General features: G+C 39.7%; 2 protein-coding genes across 2 annotated transcripts in view; one reads left to right on the forward strand and one right to left on the reverse strand.

Annotated features, from left to right (window-relative positions):
• LOC137351441 (unconventional myosin-Vb-like) overlaps positions 1-12,003 on the forward strand; it is a 158,298-nt gene extending 146,295 nt beyond the window's left edge. Inside the window, exons 35-37 of the mRNA XM_068015887.1 lie at positions 1,649-1,823; positions 9,088-9,168; positions 10,723-12,003. Coding sequence (XP_067871988.1) covers positions 1,649-1,823; positions 9,088-9,168; positions 10,723-10,875 — 409 coding nt within the window. The 3' untranslated portion in view covers positions 10,876-12,003. The remainder of the gene's footprint in view (positions 1-1,648; positions 1,824-9,087; positions 9,169-10,722) is intronic.
• An 8,036-nt stretch (positions 12,004-20,039) lies between these two features.
• LOC137351442 (protein unc-13 homolog A-like) overlaps positions 20,040-21,416 on the reverse strand; it is a 281,799-nt gene continuing 280,422 nt past the window's right edge. The window contains 1 exon segment of the mRNA XM_068015888.1: positions 20,040-20,325. Coding sequence (XP_067871989.1) covers positions 20,040-20,325 — 286 coding nt within the window.

A 21,416-nucleotide genomic window follows, 5' to 3' on the forward strand; every position in this document is an offset into this window, starting at 1 on the left:
AGTTGCTTAACAATAATGCAACCTTTCATTTTAACTAAATGTGTAAGTAATTTGATCTCTTTCACTAGAGTTAACTCCTCATCAATGCGGAGAAAATAAACTGCATTTAACTTGCCAAAATTGGAACTACTTTTTGGAGGTCTCCTCATTTGGTGCTGTTGTGCAGTCAGTCTTAAAATGGCAATCTAGCAATTATTTCTGGCCCTTTCTGTTGGTTACTGACACCACGATTCAATAGCCAGTCTTGTGGTCATCCTGTTGTATTTGGTGGCAAATTACACACAATACCCACTACAGTTCGCAAAATGGTGCAGATTAGCCCCTCAGAGCCTTGCCAGGAGTTGTTTCGAAGGTGAATAAAAAGACTTTTTTGGAACACTTGCTAGTGCGTTATGGATTTTTGTTCTGATAGTTTGGGTTTTGTTGTTGAGCAAACTCGTTTAGTTGTGGAAAAGGTGGTTAAATGAAATCTTTGCAGGATTGAACAATTTCAGCTGAAAATTGAATTTAATATTTGAACTAAAGATGGATATTAAGACTTAAGTTCAGTGCAATCTCCAGAAAAGTAATTTCTAGAAATTGTAGCTATCAAATGTTAAAAGCTATTAACTTTTAGCCACGTGCTGGCCGGCAATTAGTGTACTAATTGACTAAGATTGACTATGAAATGTAAGAGTACTATAGATTCCTGCCAAAGGCTGACCTCGGATGTTTGAATCAACCTTGTATTTATATATGCTCATTCTTTATAACTGTGCTATCCAAGTTAAAGGTGTGTAAATGAAACCTGACCCCAGTCCGAATGCCGGACCCGGAAGTCCGACATGACCCAGCCCGAACCCGACACATGTTGTCGGATCCCTTTGGGGTCGGGTCGGGTAGCAGGTCTTTACATCAGTACGTGGGTAAAGGCCTGCTATCTGATCCGACGGGTCCTGACGACATGTGTCGGGTTCGGGCCGGGTCATGTCGGGCTTCTGGGTCCGGTATTCGGACTGGGGTCGGGTTTCCTCTGCACACCTTTTAATCCAAGTTTTAAACTTGAAACTGGAGCCTTGGTGTTGGTTTGTTTTATAAATAGCTATTTGGCATGTTAAATATTCCTGGGAAACTGAATCTGTAGAGCTGTATAATTCTGAAGCCATATTTATGATTGTGACAATGTGTTGACTATTACGTACATAGAATAGTACATTTAAACTGTGTTGATTCCTTTATCTGAATTGAGTGGAAAATTAAATATTATCAGTTCTGCATTCTAGTTTGTGATCGAGTCTTTACTAAGTTAAGCAAGGATGCAACTAGGGCCTCTTCAGATATCACAATACACCCATAGGCATAAATCTAAATGCTGAGCATTGCTCTTAAATGGGGTTTGTGAAATTAAAACCAAGTTATTTAAAATAAACGTAATACATGATTTCACAGGACTGCCAATTTTGCCATTGCACTGTAGACTAAGACGAGCAGGTCTGGCTTCAGTGGAATACCATATGTGCAATATTTCCAGCATTTCACATTTGACTTATATGCCTGTCTTGTCTTAAAATTTGTCTGACTGTTGAGAAGTTCTTAGTCTTTGCCATGTGAGTCTCATTGTTCAGATTGCTGAAATCTTTGTTGTTGTTTCACCCTCCTTCTCTTGCAGAAACAATGTCAGCCAGCTAAGTGAATGGCTAAGAGGCAAAAACCTGCACCAGAGTGGTGCACTTGAGACATTGGAGCCACTGATACAAGCTACACAGCTCTTGCAATTGAATAAGACGACTGATACAGATGCTGAGGCAATCTGCTCGATGTGCACAGCACTCTCAAAGACACAGGTACGTTTCAATTTACCACCATATTTTGAGGGTACAAAATCACAGCTGTCTAAAATGTTGCTTGTTATATTGTTTTTAAAACACTAGCATGATGGAAGAAAAGGTTTAACAGTAATGTCTTTAAAGTGAGAGACAATATGTTGCTGGAATGATGGGTACTGAGCGCGTACAGTTAGGAAACATGAACATGTTCACAGCCCTGGTCTCAAGTACAAAAAGGATACTGCAGCAATTGAAATGATACAGAAGAGGGCAACCAGAATGGTTGAGGGAATGAGCGGGTTGGATTATGAGGAGCAATTGCGTAAATGAGCAGGTTCTCACTGGAATAAGAGAATGTTAGGATTCTGAAGGGGCTAGATAATCTAGATCTTGAAGAGCTGTTACCTTGTCCAGAACAGTAGAATCAGAGGGGACAACCTGCACCTGAAGAGGTGTAATATTCAAAGTAATCTGCACAAACATTTGTGAATGAGTAGTAAAACTGTAAAACAGCCTCCCTAGAGACTATGGAAGCAGATAATCTTTCAAATGCAAATTAGATTTCTTTCGGAAATGTTTTTGGGATACAATAATTTGAAACATGACCTGTACCTGTAATGTGGGGAACAGATGACTTTGGACCTATGGTTCCAAAGCTTTCCACTATGGGTTTTCCTGACCTCATGTCTGGGTCTGTTGTCGACAAATTGATAATTGCCATGATTAATGGGCAACTCCATTATTGTGCATCATGAGACTGTGACTACAAGGATAGTAGGTGAACTAGATGGTCTGTTTTATTATCTTTTTATTCATTCATAGGATGTGGGCGTCGCTGGCCAGGCCAGCATTTATTGCCCATCCCTAATTGCCTTTGAGAAGGTGGTGGTGAGCTGCCTTCTTGAACTGCTGCAGTTCATGTGGGGTAGGTACACCCACAGTGCTGTTGGGAAAGGAGCTCCAGGATTTTGACCCAGCAACAGTGAAGGAACGACTATATAGTTCCAAGTCAGGATGGTGTGTGACTTGGAGGGGAACTTGCAGGTGGTGGTGTTCCCATGCATTTGCTGCCCTTGTCCTTATAGTTGGTAGAGGTCGCGGGTTTGGAAGGTGCTGTCTAAGGAGCTTTGGTGCATTGCTGCGGTGCATCTTGTAGATGGTACACACTGCTGCCACTGTGCGTCGCTGGTGGAGGGAGTGAATGTTTGTGGATGAGGTGCCAATCAAGTGGGCTGCTTTGTCCTGGATGGTGTCTAGCTTCTTGAGTGTTGGAGCTGCACCCATCCAGGCAAGTGGAGAGTATTCCATCACACTGCTGACTTGTGTCTTGTAGATGGTGGACAGGCTTTGGGGAGTCAGGAGGTGAGTTACTCGCCACAGGATTCCTAGCCTCTGACCTGCTCTTGTAGCCACGGTATTTATATGGCTACTCCAGTTCAGTTTCTGGTCAATGGTAGCCCCTAGGATGTTGATAGTGGGGGATTCAGTGATGGTAATTCCGTTGAATGTCAAGGGGAGATGGTTAGATTCTCTCTTGTTGGAGGTGGTCATTGCCTGGCACTTTTGTGGGACGAATGTTACTTGCCACTTATCAGCCCAAGCCTGGATATTGTCCAGGTCTTGCTGCATTTCTACATGGACTGCTTCAGTATCTGAGGAGTCACGAAGGGTGCTGAACATTGTGCAATCATCAGCGAACATCCCCACTTCTGACCTTATGATTGAAAGAAGGTCATTGATGAAGCAGCTGAAGATGGTTGGGCCCAGGATACTACCCTGAAGAACTCCTGCAGTGATGTTCTGGAGCTCAGATGATTGACCTCCAACAACCACAGCCATCTTCCTTTGCGCTTAGGTATGACTCCAGCCAGGGGAGGGGTTTTCCCCTTGGTTCCCATTGACCTTAGTTTTGCTAGGGCTCCTTGATGCCATACTCGGTCAAATGCTGCCTTGATGTCAAGGGCAGTCATTCTCACCTCACCTCTGGAGTTCAGCTCTTTTGTCCATGTTTGAACCAAGGCTGTAATGAGGTCAGGAGCTGAGTGGCCCTGGCAGAACCCAAACTGAGCGTCACTGAGCAGGTTATTGCTAAGCAAGTGCTGCTCGACAGCACTGTTGATGACACCTTCCATCACTTTACTGATTGAGAGTAGGCTGATGGGGTGGTAATTGGCTGGGTTGGACTTGTCCTGCTTTTTGTGTACAGGACATACCTGGGCAATTTTCCACATCGATGGGTAGATGCCAGTGTTGTAGCTGTACTGGAACAGCTTGGCTAGGTGTGCAGCAGGTTCTGGAGCACAGGTCTTTCAGTACTATTGTCGGAATATTGTCAGGGCCCATAGCCTTTGCAGTATCCAGTGCCTTCAGTCGTTTCTTGATATCACCCGGAGTGAATCGCATTGGCTGAAGTCTGGCATCTGTGATGCTGCTGATTCAAGAGGAGGCCGAGATGGATCATCAACTCGACACTTCTGGCTGAAGATTGTTGCAAATGCTTCAGCCATATCTTTCGCACTGATGTGCTGGGCTCCCCCATCATTTTATCTAGCGATTTCTATGTTCTGCATGAGAATCTATCAATTGCTTATGGTTAGAAGGAGGACAATTGCATGTTTGAGGGACAAAAGAAAAAGTTGGAGTGATCCATGCCCAGGAGGGATATGAGTAGAAGAGTTCTATCCCTTTGCCTGAATTAAATAGGCTTTCAATTTTATGGTGTAAGTGACTTCCAAAATTTCAGCACTTTGCAGAAAATAACTTTTTGTCCCCTTCTCTCCTGCATATATGCTGACTTGAACAGGTGGAATAGTCTGTACAAATGAGGCCATATGGGTAGAACTTAAAAACAAAAAGGGAGCAATCACTTGGCTGGGAGTGTACTACAGGCCTCCAAACAGTCAGGGAGAGATACAGGAGCTGATATGTAGGCAAATCTGAGGTGTAAAAATAATTGGGTAATAGGGGATTTCAACTTCCCTAATATCAACTGGGATAGTCTTCGGCTTAAAGGGGGCAGAATTCTTAAAATGCATACAGGAGAGCTTTTTGAGCCAGTACGTAGAAAGTCCTACAAGAGAAGGGGCAGTACTGGACCTAATCAGAGGAAATGAAGATGGACAGAGTGGATAGTCAGAAGCTTTTTCCCAGGGTGGAAGAGTCAGTTACTAGGTGACATAGGTTTAAGGTGAGAGGGGCAAAGTTTAGAGGGGATGTGCGAGGCAAGTTCTTCACACAGAAGGTGGTGAGTGCCTGGAACTTGCTGCCGGGGGAGGTGGTAGAAGCAGGTACGATAGCGACGTTTAAGAGGCATCTTGACAAATACATGAATAGGATGGGAATAGAGGGATACGGTCCCCGGAAGTGCAGAAGGTTTTAGTTCAGGCAGGCATCATGATCGGCGCAGGCTTGGAGGGCCGAATGGCCTGTTCCTGTGCTGTACTGTTCTTTGTTCTTTGACAAGTCATAGAAGTGTCAGTGGGGGAGCATTTTGGGTATAGTGACCATAACTCTAAGATATAAGGTAGTTGTGGAAAAGGACAAAGATGGATCAGAAATAAAGATACTGAACTGGGGGAAGGCTGATTTCAGTTTGATGAAACAGGATCTGGCCAAAGTGGACTGGGAGCAGCTAATTGTAGGAAAGTCTAATCAGGCCAGTGGGAGTCATTCAAAGAGGAAATAGTCAGAATTCAGAGCCAACATGTATCCGTTAAGGTGAAGGGTAGGACCAACAAGTCCAGGGAACCTTGGATGTCAAGGGTTATAGAGAATTGGATCAGGGAAAAAAAGGAGGCTTATGGCAGATTTAGAGCACTGAAAACAGTGGCGGCCCGAGAGGAGTATAGAAAGTGTAGGGCGGTACTTAAAGTAATTAGGAGAGCGAAGAGGGGACATGAAAAAATACTGGTGGCAAGATAAAGGAAAATCCTAAGGCATTTTATAAGTATATTAAGGGAAAGAGTAGGACCCATTAAGGACCAAAGTGGCAATCTGTGTGGAGCCGGAGGATATAGGCGAGGTTTTAAATGATTACTTTTCATCTGTGTTCATTATGGAGAAGGACAATGTAGGTGTAAAGATTAGGGAGGGGGATTGTGATATACTTGAACATATTAGTATTGAAAGGGTGGCAATATCAGCTGTTTTAGCGGGCTTAAAGGTGGATAAATCCCCAGGCCCCAGATGAGATGTATCCCAGGCTGTTATGTGAGGCAAGGGAGGAGATAGCAGGGGCTCTGACACAAATTTTCAACTCCTCTTTGGCCACAGGTGAGGTACCAGAGGATTGGAGAACAGAGAATGTGGTACCATTATTCAAGAAGGATAGCAAGGATAAACCAGATAATTACAGGCTGGTAAGTCTAACGTCAGTAGTTGGGAAACTATTGGAAAAAATTGAGGGACAGGATTAATCTCCACTTGGAGAGGCAGAGATTAATCGGGGATAGTCAGCATGGCTTTGTCAGGGGCATCTTGACAAATACATGAATAGGATGGGAATAGAGGGATACGGTCCCCGGAAGTGCAGAAGGTTTTAGTTTAGGCAGGCATCAAGATCGGCGCAGGCTTGGAGGGCCGAATGGCGTGTTCCTGTGCTGTACTGTTCTTTGTTCTTTGACAAGTCATAGAAGTGTCAATGGGGGTGCATTTTGATTGAATTTTTCGAGGCGGTGACTAGATGTGTGGATGAGGGTAAAGCAGTTGATGCAGTATACATGGACCTCAGTAAGACTGTTGATAAGTCCCGCATGGGAGATTGGTTAAGAAGGTAAGAGCCCATGGGATCCAGGGCAATTTGGCAAATTGGATCCAAAATTGGCTTAGTGGCAGGAGGCAGAGGGTGATGGTCAAGGGTTGTTTCTTTGAGTGGAAGCCTGTGACCAGTGGTGTTCCGCAGGGATCAGTGCTGGACCCTTGCTGTTTGTAGTGTACATTAATGATTTAGACATGAATATAGGAGGTAGAATCAGTAAATTCGCAGATGACATGAAAATTGGTGTCGTAAATAATGGGGAGGAAAGCGTTGGATTACAGGACCATATAGATGGGTGGAGCTGTGGCAAATGGAATTTAATCCTGAAGTGAGGTGATGCATTTTGGGAGGACTAACATGGCAAAAGAATATACAATGGATGGTAGGACCCTAGGAAGTACAGAAGGTCAGAGGGACCTAGATGTACTAGTCAATAGATCACTGAAGGCAGCAGCACAGGTAGATAAGATGGTTAAGAAGGTATATGGGATACCTGCCTTTATTAGCTGAGGCATAGAATATAAGAGCAGGGAGGTTATAATGGAGCTGTATAAAATGCTAGTTAGGCCACAGCTGGAGTACTGTGTACAGTTCTGGGCACCACACTATAGGAAGGATGTGATTGCACTGGAGAGGGTGCAGAGGAGATTGACCAGGATGTTGCCTGGGCTGGAGCTTTTTAGCTCTGAAGAGAGACTGAAAAGGCTAGTGTTGTTTTCCTTAGAGCAGAGAAGGCTGAGGGGGGACGTGATTGAGGTATACAAAATTATGACTGGCATTAATAGATTAGATAGGAAGAAACCTTTTCCCTTAGGGGAGGTGTCAATAACCAGGGGGCATAGATTTAAGTTAAGGGGCAGGAGGTTTAGAGGGGATTTGAGGAAAAACTTTTTCACCCAGAGGGTGGTTGGAATCTGGAAAACATTATCTGAAGAGGTAGTAGAGGCAGGAACCGTCACAACATTTAAGAAGTATTTAGATGAGCACTTGAAATGCCATTGCATACAAGGCTACGGGCCAAGTGCTGGAAATGGGATTAGAATAGTTAGGTGCTTGATGGCTGGCACAGACATGATGGGCTGAAGGGCCTGTTTCTGTGCTGTATGACTCTCTCTTGGTGCTGGGAAGAATGAGCACCACCGTTTTCACATTCCAAATATTGCGCATTGCTATCTAGGTTCAGTTCTGGAACCTCAACAAGTACATTTCCAGGTTCTGTTGGCCATGACGATGGTTAAGAATATTCCTGACGTGGCAGACTGAATCTATTAAATTTCAAGCACTAGCATTACTATTTTGGTAGTCCGCTGAAAGCAGTGCCTGTCCTCCACATGCTTCCAGAAAAGCTCAGCAGGAACATGAGAACCCAACTGTATACCTATAATCCTGGAAAGCTTGTGAGAAACTTGCATTTCATGGTGGTTGGCAGTCATCCTGTTTACCTACCCATTGGAAGGCTGCCACTACCCCATAGTGGGATCCCTGTTGATGGTGAGGTACAGTTTTAATATCTAAAAAGCTGGATAGACGTCTGACCATGCACTTTGTCATGCAGGCCCCCACCTGCCAAGAATGAGGCACATTAATTTCACCATATGGACATTAAATTTCAAATTGTTGCTGGGAAGAGAAGGCCTGTGACAAGGGGTTGCCAGGCTCCTGGCTAGAAAGACATTTTTGCATATTAACAGACCAGTGCTTGTAGACAAAGGAGCTATTCCCTGCTCCAATTCAATCCACAAACAGATGTGGTCAGACCATTTAGTCAGATGACTAACTGGCTGATATAGAGTTTTGAACTGAGTGCCTGGAGAAAGCTGTTTGCTCCTGGATTGAAAAGACCTCTCGCTGGCTCGCCACAGCCTCTCCTGTCTGCTTCCATCTCTCTTTCTCATGGAACTCCAAAACCCACTGAAGACACATGAATCCCAAGAGAAAAGTCTCCTACAGTGAACCAGGTTTAAGAACGCTGGGCCCCAACGGAAAGCAAGATCTACCTACAATCAAGGACTCTACAGTGAGCTTGAAGACCCGTAACAACAACTCTTCAGATATTGCCTCAGACCTTTCCACTTTATTTCTTTTCTTTTCTGTCTCTATTTGCATGTGTGTATCATGTATGCATGCTAGCGTGGGCACGTTATGTATATGTAGGCATCAACCGAATTAGTTTAATAAATTTCACTTTTTTCTTTAAACCTTAAAAAACCTGTTGTGTTGGTTTCTTTGCCCTATAATTGGAAAGTGGTGAACAAAGATTCCACAAGGGGGAGCTAAAAACAGTGTATTTAAAAATAAAACCCTGTTACTGTAAGACCAGGTGAAGGCTGAAAGGGACCCCTCGACCTCTTTCTCACCTGGTCATAACTCCAAAAAAAAACTTCTCGAGGTATGCTGTTTAATGGAATTCAGACCATTGGCTTTTAGCTTACAGTATCTATTCATTCTCTAATTGTTACTTGGAAATTAGAATTTCATCCTGATTTTTTTTTTCACGTGTGCTTTTTATCCTTTGCTTTGTAACAGATAGTGAAAATACTGACCCTGTATACTCCTATTAATGAATTTGAAGAACGTGTGACTGTAGCTTTTATAAAGAATATTCAGGTAGGTATATATTTTTAATAAACTCTAATCTCTCATAGCTGAAACCAGGTATGTTCAGTAATTATGCCTAATTTTAGATTAGTCATGTGGTTAGACATCTAAACATTTCAGTCAGTGCATGGTCCAATTCACTTAATCATCACATTCTTTTTGAACAAAGTAGTCAAATACTGGTGTCGGGATGCAAGAAAGAAGTTTTTGGGGTAAAGCTTTGCAAACTTTCTAGTGCGTGATTGTTTTCCTCTTCGCTGTTCTATAAAGCAAGGACATGTACTACAAACTGGGAAGAGAATCTAACCTTTTGTAGTTTAACAATTACCAACCTACCTATTCCCTTGGGCTTCTGCACATCCAAATGACAAATGCTTTTTGATTTTTCTACTTGGAACCATTTTAAGCAAATATTTTATGGAGCAATAATACTGTAATCTGCATACTTTTATCTGTTGTGAATATCATCTTTAAAACATAGGAGCAGGCCATTCAGCCTATCGAGCTTGCTCCGCTATTCAAGATGATCAGCCATGATCATACACTTCAATGCTTTTTTCCCACGCTATTCCTCATTATTCCCTTATGTCAATTTGTATTTCGAAATCTGTCAATCTCTGCTTTAAACATACTCAATGACTGAGCTTCCACAGCCCTCTGGGGCAGAGAATTCTAAAGATTCACAACCCTGAGTAAAGAAATTTCTCACCTCTGTCCTAAGTGGCTTCCCCCTTATTTTGAAATCTTAGCTGCATCTACCCTGTCTATCCCTTTAAGTATTTTGTAGCTTTCAGTGAGATCACCTCTCATTATTCACAACTCTAGAGAATACAGACCCAATTTCCCAATCTCTTCGTAGTACAGTTCCGCCATCCCGGGAACACGTCCGGTGAACCTTTGTTGCATTATATGGCAATAATATCCTCCCTAAAGGGGACCAAAACTGCACACGTAGCAGTACCTAACTCTTCTGTGGGAAAGGGTAGATTTACCCTTTTATCATACCGTGAGAGTTTATGAATAATGGGGTTATGTCCATGATGTGTGAGATTTAGTGAATGGAAAAGAACTGTGATTACTCACCCTTGACTGTAGTGGCCTTTTAAGTGAAGGCACACTTCATATCACATTTTAAATCTTACCATGGCAGTACTGTATGTAAATTTATTTTTCTTTTGTTAACTTGACGACCAAGTCCTCTTCTGTTCCCTCAAAAAAAAAAATCCAGTCAGTTGGAGACCTTTTTTTCTCCAACAGAACATAATGTTTCTCAGCACTGAATGTTGTGCTGAGCTGACTCCCAGATTGAAATACTGAAGACGGCTGATATTAACTTGCTGTTATTGAACAAATGTTTGGTCTTCTGAACAATTTGATAGTGTATTCCCATGATTTCTCCAGTTGGAATACCTTACCCATGGAATGCAGTTTAGATCTGAACCTCATTACATTTAAGAGTAATTTAATATTTTAAAATATTAAATAATCCTTCACTGTAACTAATCTATTATTACAGCTAAGGACATAAATAGTTTTACTGAATGAATGTTTTGTCTTCTACAGAATCGATTGGCAGATAGGAGTCCAAGTCGTCAACTGCTAATGGAGTTAAAGCATGTGTTTGCTGTAAACTTTCCCATCATTCCTTCTCCAGTGAACCTGGACAAGATTAAAATCCCTGAAATCTTGGAGCTGGACTTTCTAAATAGATTCTGAATATGTATTTAGATCATGGTTTGAGTCAAATGGAGTGGATTTACAACTTGCAAGGTTTTGATGAATAACTGATCAGTTTTGCAGAAGTAGTACCTTGTTGCAAATCACTATATATAACACTTATACAATTCAACGTAGAGCGTAGCTCTTATTGCTAAACATATTAAGTAAATTTGATTGAAAAGACCATTTTTATTGCAAGTACTTTATTACGGTTCCTTTTGAAGTTTGCCGTGTAAGTCTGAAATGGTGACATTTTTGAGAAATGTAAAATATAAATACAGCCATAGTGGATTCCAAGCTCAAAATCCAGGGGGGAGAAGTTAATTTGTGAAGGTGCAAAGACATAAATGGGAATTTAGCTTAGGGTTATTGATTCAGCCTCGCTGAAATTGTTTGAAACATAGATTCAGCACTTTGATTAGTACACTTGCACTAAATTAACCTTTGCTCAGATGTTCAGTTTAGTTGCAATTCAAAACTAGTTATTGGATGATTAACTTAATCACAACGTAATTTATATTTATATACTTTTTCATTACTGCACATTCTTTATCCATCTGAGGGGTTGGGTATTCTATACTTAGTCATGGTGTTTGTCACTGATTAATGAGAAAATTTGAAACGTCTGAATCATTTAACTGATTTTAATGCACCCCCTGCCCCACCACCGATGCTCGACATCTTGCTGCTTCCATTCAGTGGTCTATCTTCTGAGAGAAACCACAACTAAATAAAGCAATCGTGAGATTGACATGTTTGTACTTAAAATATTTGTTTTTGCATTATCCATTACAATTTTTAAATTGGTAAGAGGACATATTTTGTTTGAAATGTTGACTAGCAGGTTATTGCAGAGGAACATCAAATGTGAAATGTGTATTTACCGTGTAAATAGACTAATGCACACATTCAAGATGAGAAAGTGACAATGTCACATCTCTGTATTAGGCTCCAATGCAACATTACAGTTTTTCATAACCAATGCAGAAAAATGTCATTCAAGAATTCAAACTGAGGAAGAAATTATTTCTTTGATTTTTAGAGAAGATAGAATTATTTCTAAATATACTACCTGTACCTATGCTGTAATATATTCATGTGCATTATTATATTTGATTTGTCAGATTGGATGTTGGTCTCCTTTTGTGGATGCTCTTTATTGTCAGTAGCAGATTATTCTTCCACAAAATATTAGTAAATAATGAGCAGGGGAGAAAATTGCAGATGCGCCCTTGCTCTGGCACAGGAAGGCCACTTTGTTATTGATTTTTAAGACCTAATGTGAACAATATTTCTCATAACATTGAACTGTGTGCACTGTTCATGTTCAAACACTAATTTTCCTTTGTAACCTGATAGATATATGATGTGTAATCTGCTATATAATCTTTTTGAATGTATATTGAGGAAGTTGAGTAATTCAGCACAAAGTTATTGGTTGGGTTATTTTGGACTTTTGATTATTTGATGCAGCTACCATAAGTTTTACCATCACAATGTTGCAGTATTTGGTCCTGTAGTCTTCTGGTATTGACCTGGAGTGATAGGTTTGCATTTTTGACATCAGGAGAAGTTGCATGTGGGTGCTAATGTCACTCTGTTAGGAAATGTAATTTTAAATGCCATTGAGTCATGTAGGTCTAAATTAATGTTTTCTAGAGACGATTGCTCTAATCTGGATTTAGTATTTTGTACTTGAACAGGTGGGTTGAGTATGTTCTATATTGCTACCTCTTGAGAGTTCCACACAAGTTATTTTTTGCATTTGCAAGTGTTTTTCTTGTCAGCAGAACAGACAACTATAAATCTTTCATGATACGTTATAGCTAAATAAGTGTGTTTGAAGATGGAACTGTTGAGATTGGAGGTCAAACTAGTCATTTGGCGGTCAGATTTTGCACTAATACATTCTCCAATTGTTATAAATGAAAATAACTTTGTAATTGGTTCTAATCCAGACTATAGGATAATGAAAAGGATTTGGAGAAACTCTTCATATTGGGTGAAGAGGGAAAGTAACCATCTCTAGCACTTTTGTTTCTACCTTTCAAAAGTGAGAGAACTGAGCCATAAAGGAAGTATTTTGGCTCCTCTACCTTGCACTCAGGTCATCTATGTGGAATATAATACTTGGACACAAACTTTTTCCCCTGATTGGAAACCAAGGCTTTAAAGTTGTAATTCATTGGATCACTTGGGCCTATTTGTGAAAAAAAAAGGTGGTTCAATAATGGTATGAACAAGGATCTCTGCCTACAATTGGATTTTTTTGTGCTGTTATTCATTCTAGAAATTGGTTTAAATCTGTGTTTTATAGTAAATATTTAAAGTTTCTTTTAGTTAAAAAAAATTGAAGCTTCCATTAACTCCTTTTCATACTGATTTGATGACTGATGTAAGAAAATTTGCCAGCAGTTTGCCGAAAGCACCAAAGTAGATGTTTGTAAATTTAGTTTAGCATTAGCATTAACGGACATCAAACAATACACTGTATGGTGTTTCTATAAACACATGACCTTCAGTAAACCTGACTGCTTATCTGCTATTCATGAATAAGTTATCTTGTCTGTTGTCAAGTATTCTGTTTTTAAAAAAATATGTCTACTGGTATATTCAGTCTTTTAAATGTGATCTTTTATATTTAGTGTTTCATGCTAATCATTTGCTCAAGAAACATGTTTGCAATAGTACAAGAGATACCTAGGTCACATTGTTTAATACTCTGGTCTTGCTTGCATTGCTATTATGTGCATACTTTGAACTTTGACCCCCCCCCCCCAATTAACTTTTAGTTCACTATTACCAGTTACATTTTTTTCCCCTACAGCTTTAACTTCTGAGCAGCTAAGCAAAATACAGACCTTGTGCTGCTTCCCATTTCTAGTGACTTTTAATAAGCATACTAAGAAAGTATATTTCTTCAGTGTCACATGACTCGGAGTAATTGTTACTAATTTTAATAGCAATACTTAATAGTTTGCACTTATACTGTGCTTTTAACTTGGTAAAACAACCTTGGGTGCTCAGTCATGCTTTGTCTAAGTATCAATGAACTGTCATACATGCCCCCACCTGCCAAGAATGAGGCACATTTTCACCACATGGACATTAAATTTCAAATTGTTGCTGGGAAGAAGAGAAGGCCTGTGACGAGGGTTTGCCAGGTCCCTGCCTGTAAAGACATTTTTGCTTATTAACAGACAGTGGTCGGAACAAAGAATACAATTCACAAACAGACTTGGTCAAACCAGTTAGTCACATGACTAACCTGCTTGGCAGTTTTTTTTTTTCTGAATTGTACAGTTTGATCTGAGAGCCTGGAGAAAGCAGAATTCCCCTGGATTGAAAAGACCTCTCCAGGCTGGCTTGTCACAGCCTCTGCTGTCTGCTCTCGTCTCTTTCTCATAGAAATCCAAAACCCACATGAACCTGAAGAGAGGTCTCCTACAGCGAACAAGGTTTAAGAGGAGTACTGGGCTCCAACGAAAAGCAAGCTCTATCTACAATCAAGGACTCTACAGTGAGCTTGAAGAACCATAACAAAAAATCTTCGGATATTGCCTCAAAACTTTCCACTTTTTTTCTTCTCTTTTGCTGTCTCTATTTGCATGTATGTATCACGTTTACATGGGCGCGTCGTGTATCCGTGGGCGTCAACCGAATTGGAGTTTAATAACATTTCACTTTTCTTTAAACCTGAGAAAATGTGCTGATTTAATTGCCTTCTAATTGGAAAGCAGTGAACAAGGATTCACCAAGACGGAGCTAAAAACACGGGGTTTAAAATTAAACCCTGTTATGGCAAGACCAGGTGAAGGCTGAAAGGGAATACTAGACCCCTTTCTCACCTGGTCGTAACAGAGCAAATTGATTTTTCATTGCCATTGACTAAACGATCCTAATTTTGTGAATCATGCATCATAACCTGAAATTTGGAAGGCTTCTGCATGATATTTTCATATTTGTAAATCTTAATATGCAGCAGAATTAAAGTTCAGGTTTCCATTTAACTTGGAATCTCTGCTCTTTAAATTTTATTTACGATATAATGAATACAGTAAATTGCTGTAGAGCTACCCTTCTCATCTCCAAGTGTACCATGTATGAAGTTTGTTACTCGCAGCCTAAATAAAGTTTTTGCTAGGTTACACTAGTTAAAGCACTCCATTCACAGTAAGTAGTTAAAAATGATAAAATGGCACTGTTAGAGGTGGAAGACCAGTTCATTAGTCTTTCATTTTAGTCCTCCAGCTAACTGGCTGCCAACAATTTAACTTGGAGCTGTAACCTTTCTTGGTTTCAACCCTGGTGCTTCATTTATGACCTTTGGTGCTTTTTCCTCCCAGATCACCCTGAAGTATAGACCTACATCCCTCCTTTCTTGTCTCGTCCTGAACACTATCTCCTTCATGCTATGTGCATTACCCAACTGAGGTAAGCTATGCTTCAGCTATTTTTGCAATGTGTGCCTTACTGCTTTCTAGACTATAGTTCAGGCATTTTACATATAGTTTAATAAAGATTTACCTCCCTTTTGCTTTTGTCAAAATCCAATCCAATCCCAAAATGTGTTTGTATACATTTGTTATCTTAATATTCATGCTTTTAACTTGTTCCCCTTCACCCATTTAGTTTAAATTTTCAATAGTTGCTTCAATGATTGCTAATTTTGTAGATCCTACATCTTTTCTAAACAAATTGCCAATTACTGGGGTTGCCAGCCATTTGTTGAACAATTTTCTTGGTAAAGTCATCCCTTTTACCAAATAATGCTGACCTTTAACATGGGCAATATTCTGGAAAACATTTTGTCCCTACTAAGCTAGAGATAATCATCATTTGTGTCTGATTTGGCCATGGAGATTAACATAACCATTTCGGTATATTAGTAATCCTAACTTTTTTCCTCAATGTTAAATTCCATCTTAGAGAGATGGTTATCCACTTAGCAATGAATCTCCTAGACCTGAAACGTCAACACTTTCGCCCCAGATGCTGCCAGAACTACTGAGTATTTTCAGCATTTTGTTTTACAATTATATGGTGCTTTTCATGACTTAAAGATGTTTCAAACAGCTTCACGGCCAACAAGGTAGTAAGTTTAAAAAAAAAAAGAACTAGGCCATTCAGCCTCATGAGCCTGTTCCACTATTCGATTACAGCATAGCTAATCTATACCTCAATTCCACTAAACCATCTTTGCTCCATACCCCTTGAAACCTTTATCCATCTGTTGATCCTGAGTAGGAGGCCCCTTTAACTGAGTGGGCTGATTTTTGCACCTCTCTTTTTCACCCCCACCCCAAAAAGATACTGAACAAAATTGTATGATCTCATTTCTACTCTAGTGAGAAGTCTAAGCTGGGATCAAACTTCATCCCTTCCACATTGATTATGGTGCAGTTGGCTATTGCTGTTGAGGAAGCTCAGCTGTTACATTTCTAATACTGAGTGTTAAATATTAAGAATCTCGCCAATTTTAGCAATTCTGCTGTAACATTGTTGGAAATCGAAACCAATCAAATTATTAAAAAATAAAGTTGCGTTAAGTTTATTCTAGAAGGGAATCTCAACTTTCCTTGGGTATGTGCTAACCAAGAAACAAGTTTTGTAAAGTATATTCGAAATAAAAATATATAAAACAAAACAGAAACCCCCAGCAACGTACCATAAATGAGCAACAGCAAAAGGTTTCCTTTCAAGAGCTGTATGGAAGCAGATTCTAAAGGTGAAGGCAATAATAGTGCAAATTATTTCACACCATTCATGCCTGATGAACATTTTGCATTTAGAATTAGAATTAGAACATTACAGCGCAGTACAGGCCCTTCGGCCCTCAATGTTGCGCCGACCTGTGAAACCATCTGACCTACACTCTTCCATTTTCATCCATATGTCTATCCAATGACCACTTAAATGCCCTTAAAGTTGGCGAGTCTACTACTGCTGCAGGCAGGGCGTTCCACGCCCCTACTACTCTCTGAGTAAAGAAACTACCTCTGACATCTGTCCTATATCCATCACCCCTCAACTTAAAGCTATGTCCCCTCGTGTTTGCCATCACCATCCGAGGAAAAAGACTCTCACTATCCACCCTATCTAACCCTCTGATTATCTTATATGTCTCTATTAAGTCATTGTTGTAATGAAATGTGCTGCTTTGTACAAGATGTACTATAGTATTCTGAAATTTTGTTTTCAGCATGCTGGCTGCTGAAAACCTAAAACAAACAAAGCTCATTTTAAATTACGTTTAAAAATTGAGCTTTATGCTATTTTTCCAACCAGTCTTCAAACAAAATGAATATTCAGCCATATAAAGTGCCACACCCTTCATTTGGAACTATTTTACTGTCATGCATTCCCTCACTTACAAAAAAAAAAATCAGTTCTTACATTAAACTTAACATGTAAGGCAGCAAAACAAGTGTCACCCACAGTGAACATGAAAGAATACCACTGTTGGTACAGCAATGTGATTTCCAAACCAAAAGCAAAGGTTACCTTAAGGTCGTCATCTAGGATTAGACAGAAGTTTTTTTTGGTTTGTAAAATATGTAATGAACTGGGAAAATAGTGATGAATGCTGTTCTTTTCCTTCCCCCACCCAGATATATATATTGAATTAATTTCTTTAAAGGGTCAGTTATGTAGCTGTAAAATGGTAATTTTACATATGTTTGGACTGTTCCAACTTTTAACCCTAGTCCATTCTTAGTCAGGCAAAAGATTTTTTTTTTGTCTTGACGCTAATTGGGGTCCATCCAGTCATCCTGAGTATGCCACTGCGATGCTAAGGGTAGCAAGACATCTAATATAACTGAAAGTCATTGTTCCTAATTTAATAGAAAGCTAAGAATGAATATTTAGTCATGTGAAAAGGTTGTGTTTTTGAAATTAGTTGTAGCATGGTCATATACTGCCAGGTGAGTTTTTTTAAAAGTTAGAATTATTTTCTGTATAGAGAGCAATCTTTCACAACACTCAAATTGGGTAATTGTGGAGCTTTATTCTGGAGGATGCATGTAAGTAATCACATTGTCTTGTCCCATTTACATTGCTTAAAACTAATACTTTATGCTAACCAGGTTTAGTACTTGCAACCAATTATTGGCTGAAAAATTTATATTTTTTACTCCTAAAATTTAATGGCTATATAAATAAGCAAATAAGAATGATTAAAATTACAGATATTTAATATGTTCTGACTTGTCTGATAGTTTACTGCTGACAGGCTTTCAATGTTGACTGACCATTTGATACCTCAAGATATTTTTTTTAAAAACCCATTTTATTAGAATCCACTAAGACAAAATGGTAAGTTATTTTCATGTCAGGTGAGATCATATTGTGAGCTTTGTTGAAGCTTGTTTGAATCTCTATTTTGTCATCAGGAAAAATATTAAACTATTGAAGAATGAAAGCTTAAAATTTCAAAAACAAATATAGAAAGATCCCTAGGTGTTGCAAGGATGTAAGACCCATTTGGGCTTTGGCTAATGCTGGCAGTCTCCTAAGGTACAATCCATCACTGGAAAAACAAATCATAAACTATGAACTGTTTGAGCACCAAGCTTTGCTTGATATTGGAGGGAATCAGAGTATATATGTTTGTTTTGTTTTCATACTGAACTGTGGCGAGTGTAAATGGAGTTCTTGCAATACTAGGATCACTATATTTAATAACCTGTAAAGACATGGAGGACTTTGCTTTTATGGGTTATGAGCCTTACAAATTTGCTGATGATCCTTTATCAGTATTTAGGTTCTTGATTTAAAAAACACAATTTTTGTAAAATTGTCTCCAAATTATCAAAAGGGACAGTGGGAAAAGAAAAATTGGTTCTTCAAAAATGATTAGAATAGTTGGATGGTAGTGGGAATAGTAGCATAGTTATGTTACTGGACTAACCATCCAGAAGCCTGCACCATTGGTTCAAATCCTGCAGTTGCTGGGGAATTTAAATTCAGTCAATTAAATAAATCTAGACTCAATAATGGTGAACATGTAACTACTGGATTGTCATTTAAAAACCCACCTGGTTCACCAACTTCCTTTAGTGCAGGAACTATGCTGTTCTTACCTGGTCTGGCCTATATGTGACTCCAAACCCACAATGTTTTTTTTTTAAGCTGTCCTCTGACATGACCTAACAAGCCAGTCAGTTGTCAAAGGGGCAATTGGGGATAGGTAATAATTGCAGGCCTTGCCAGTGATGCCCACATCCTGTGAATGAATAAAAAAGTTGGAGTAAAATTAAATCCGAGGTAGAATGCAGAGAAAAAATGGTGAAAAGGAAAAATTAGGTACAGGGGTTCACATTATTATGTAAAAGTTTCTTTCAGTTGTGGCTAATACTACAATAATAAGGCTACTCATGCTTAATACTGTAATATTTTTTCAATCACAGCACATAAGCTGAAACAAAATTGATTAGTGGATGGAAGTTCTCTGGACTGACCTAAGGGTCCTTTTGAACAGCTATTGGATATTCTTTCCCATTCTCCTATTACACCAGAATTTTAAATGCCTATGAAGTAATTAACCCATTATTTTATGGCAGTCACTTTTTGTAATGCAATAAATTAAATACAAAAACTTGGGTCTAATCCTATCGTTTGTAAAATACCAAGCCTATTTCTAAATACAGCTCAGTAACAATCAGTTCCGGAAATACTGTGGAATGTGTAAGAAAATTGGCTACACCAGTGAGTATAAAGACACTTTGGCAGTTTGGTGTTGAAGAGGAAGGTTAACTGAGACTTTTCACAAGAGGTATATAAGTTCTCTCAGCTGTAGGTCTCTCCGCCAGGACCGGATCACAGTGCTCATTGTACACCGGCTCAGTAGAGTCATGCGGGATTTATTTACACAAGTGACATTAGCCTTAAGGTAAAACTCAATCCAATTGTTACTTCATGTGCATATTCAGATTTCTAAGGGGCTGGGTGCTGCCTCTCGAACAAAAAATAAAATTAATTGTCCACGCTGGCAAAAAAGAACTACAGAGACATGCATTTACCAAAAATTGAATCAGGCCTCTGGCTGAATTTTTTTTGCTTATTTCATAAGTGGCTTCATCAGATGAGAAAACTGAAGCTCCAAAGAACTAAAGAAATTAGTTTTAAACTCCAATCTACTTTGATTTTGGCCACCTTTTTCAACTGCCCTCTTCAGCAGAACGGATGTCGGACTTCAATTTTACAAATTCCTTTGCCACCTCATCATTGTTTCTTTGTGAAAGTATCCTGAGGACAGTTAGTCCTGTCTCATCCATGTGAATTCTGCGGCCAAGCGGTAACCAGCAGGCACAACTTCCCTTCTGAATGATATCACGCAGCTGCATCAGAGCAATACCAACACTTCGATCTTCTCGGGCAAAGCAGTAATCCTTCACGCAGATCTGGAGTTCATAACATTCTGGGCCATCCTCAGCGCTCAAGGTGCTGCAGCAAATTAATTGGATAAATGATTCGTTATAGGCATGCTTTACTCCTAATCTAACCCCAGCTCTTATGTAGTATCAAAAAAAATCACTATTTGCCCTAATAATGTTAGTTGCAATAACTCACTAGTAAGGAAGAAATTAGTTGACAAGTTGAAATAAATTAAATTGAGGCTAAGGCTACATTTTGGAGAACATACAAGTTAAAACAGCTGAAGTATACATGCCTGCTGAGGGTAATGTAGTTAAGCTGATGGACTTCCAAAAGGCATTTGATAAACTCATATGCTTTGTCAGGAAAGTTGAAGCCCATGGAATGAAAGGGACAGTGGCAGCATGGATATGAATTTGCCTGAGTGACAGGAATCAGGAGTAGTGGCGAATGGTTGTTTTTTGGACTGGAGGAATATATAACAGTGGAGTTTCCCCATGGCCTGATACTGCTTTTCTTGATCTGTATTAATGACCTAGACTTGGGTGTGTAAGGCACAGTTTCAACATTTGCAGATGACACAGAACTTGGAAATTCTGTGAAGTGAAAAGTGATATATTTTGTTCAGAAGAACACAAAGACAGGGTGCAGGAACAGAGACAGCTGTGGATATTTGTGCACAAATCTAAGGTGGCACGGCAAGTTGAGAAAGGCATATGGGATCCTAGGCTTTATAAACAGAATACAAAAGTGAGAAAGTTATAATGAACCTTTATAAAACACTCCTTCGGCTGCAATTGGAGTATTGTGTCCAATTCTGGGCACCAACACTTTAGGCAGATTATGAAGGCATTAGAGAGGATGCAGAAAAGCTTTACTAGATTGGTTCCAGGGATGAGAGACTTCAGTTATATGGATAAATTGGAGACACTGGGGTTGTTCTGTTTCGAGAAGAGAAATTTGATAGGTGTTCAAACTCATGAGGGGTCTAGACAGAGAAGATGGGGAGAAACTGTTCCTGGTGGGGGAAGGGTCAAGATCCAGAGAACGTGGACTTAAGGTGATTGGCAAAAGAAGCAACGGCAACATGAATGGTTTTTTTTACGCAGGCAGTGGTTAGGATCTGGAATGCACTGCCTGAGTGTGGTGGAGGCAGATTA

Source organism: Heterodontus francisci, chromosome 36 (genome assembly GCF_036365525.1).
Source record: "Heterodontus francisci isolate sHetFra1 chromosome 36, sHetFra1.hap1, whole genome shotgun sequence".
NCBI classification, from domain to species: Eukaryota; Metazoa; Chordata; class Chondrichthyes; order Heterodontiformes; family Heterodontidae; genus Heterodontus; species Heterodontus francisci.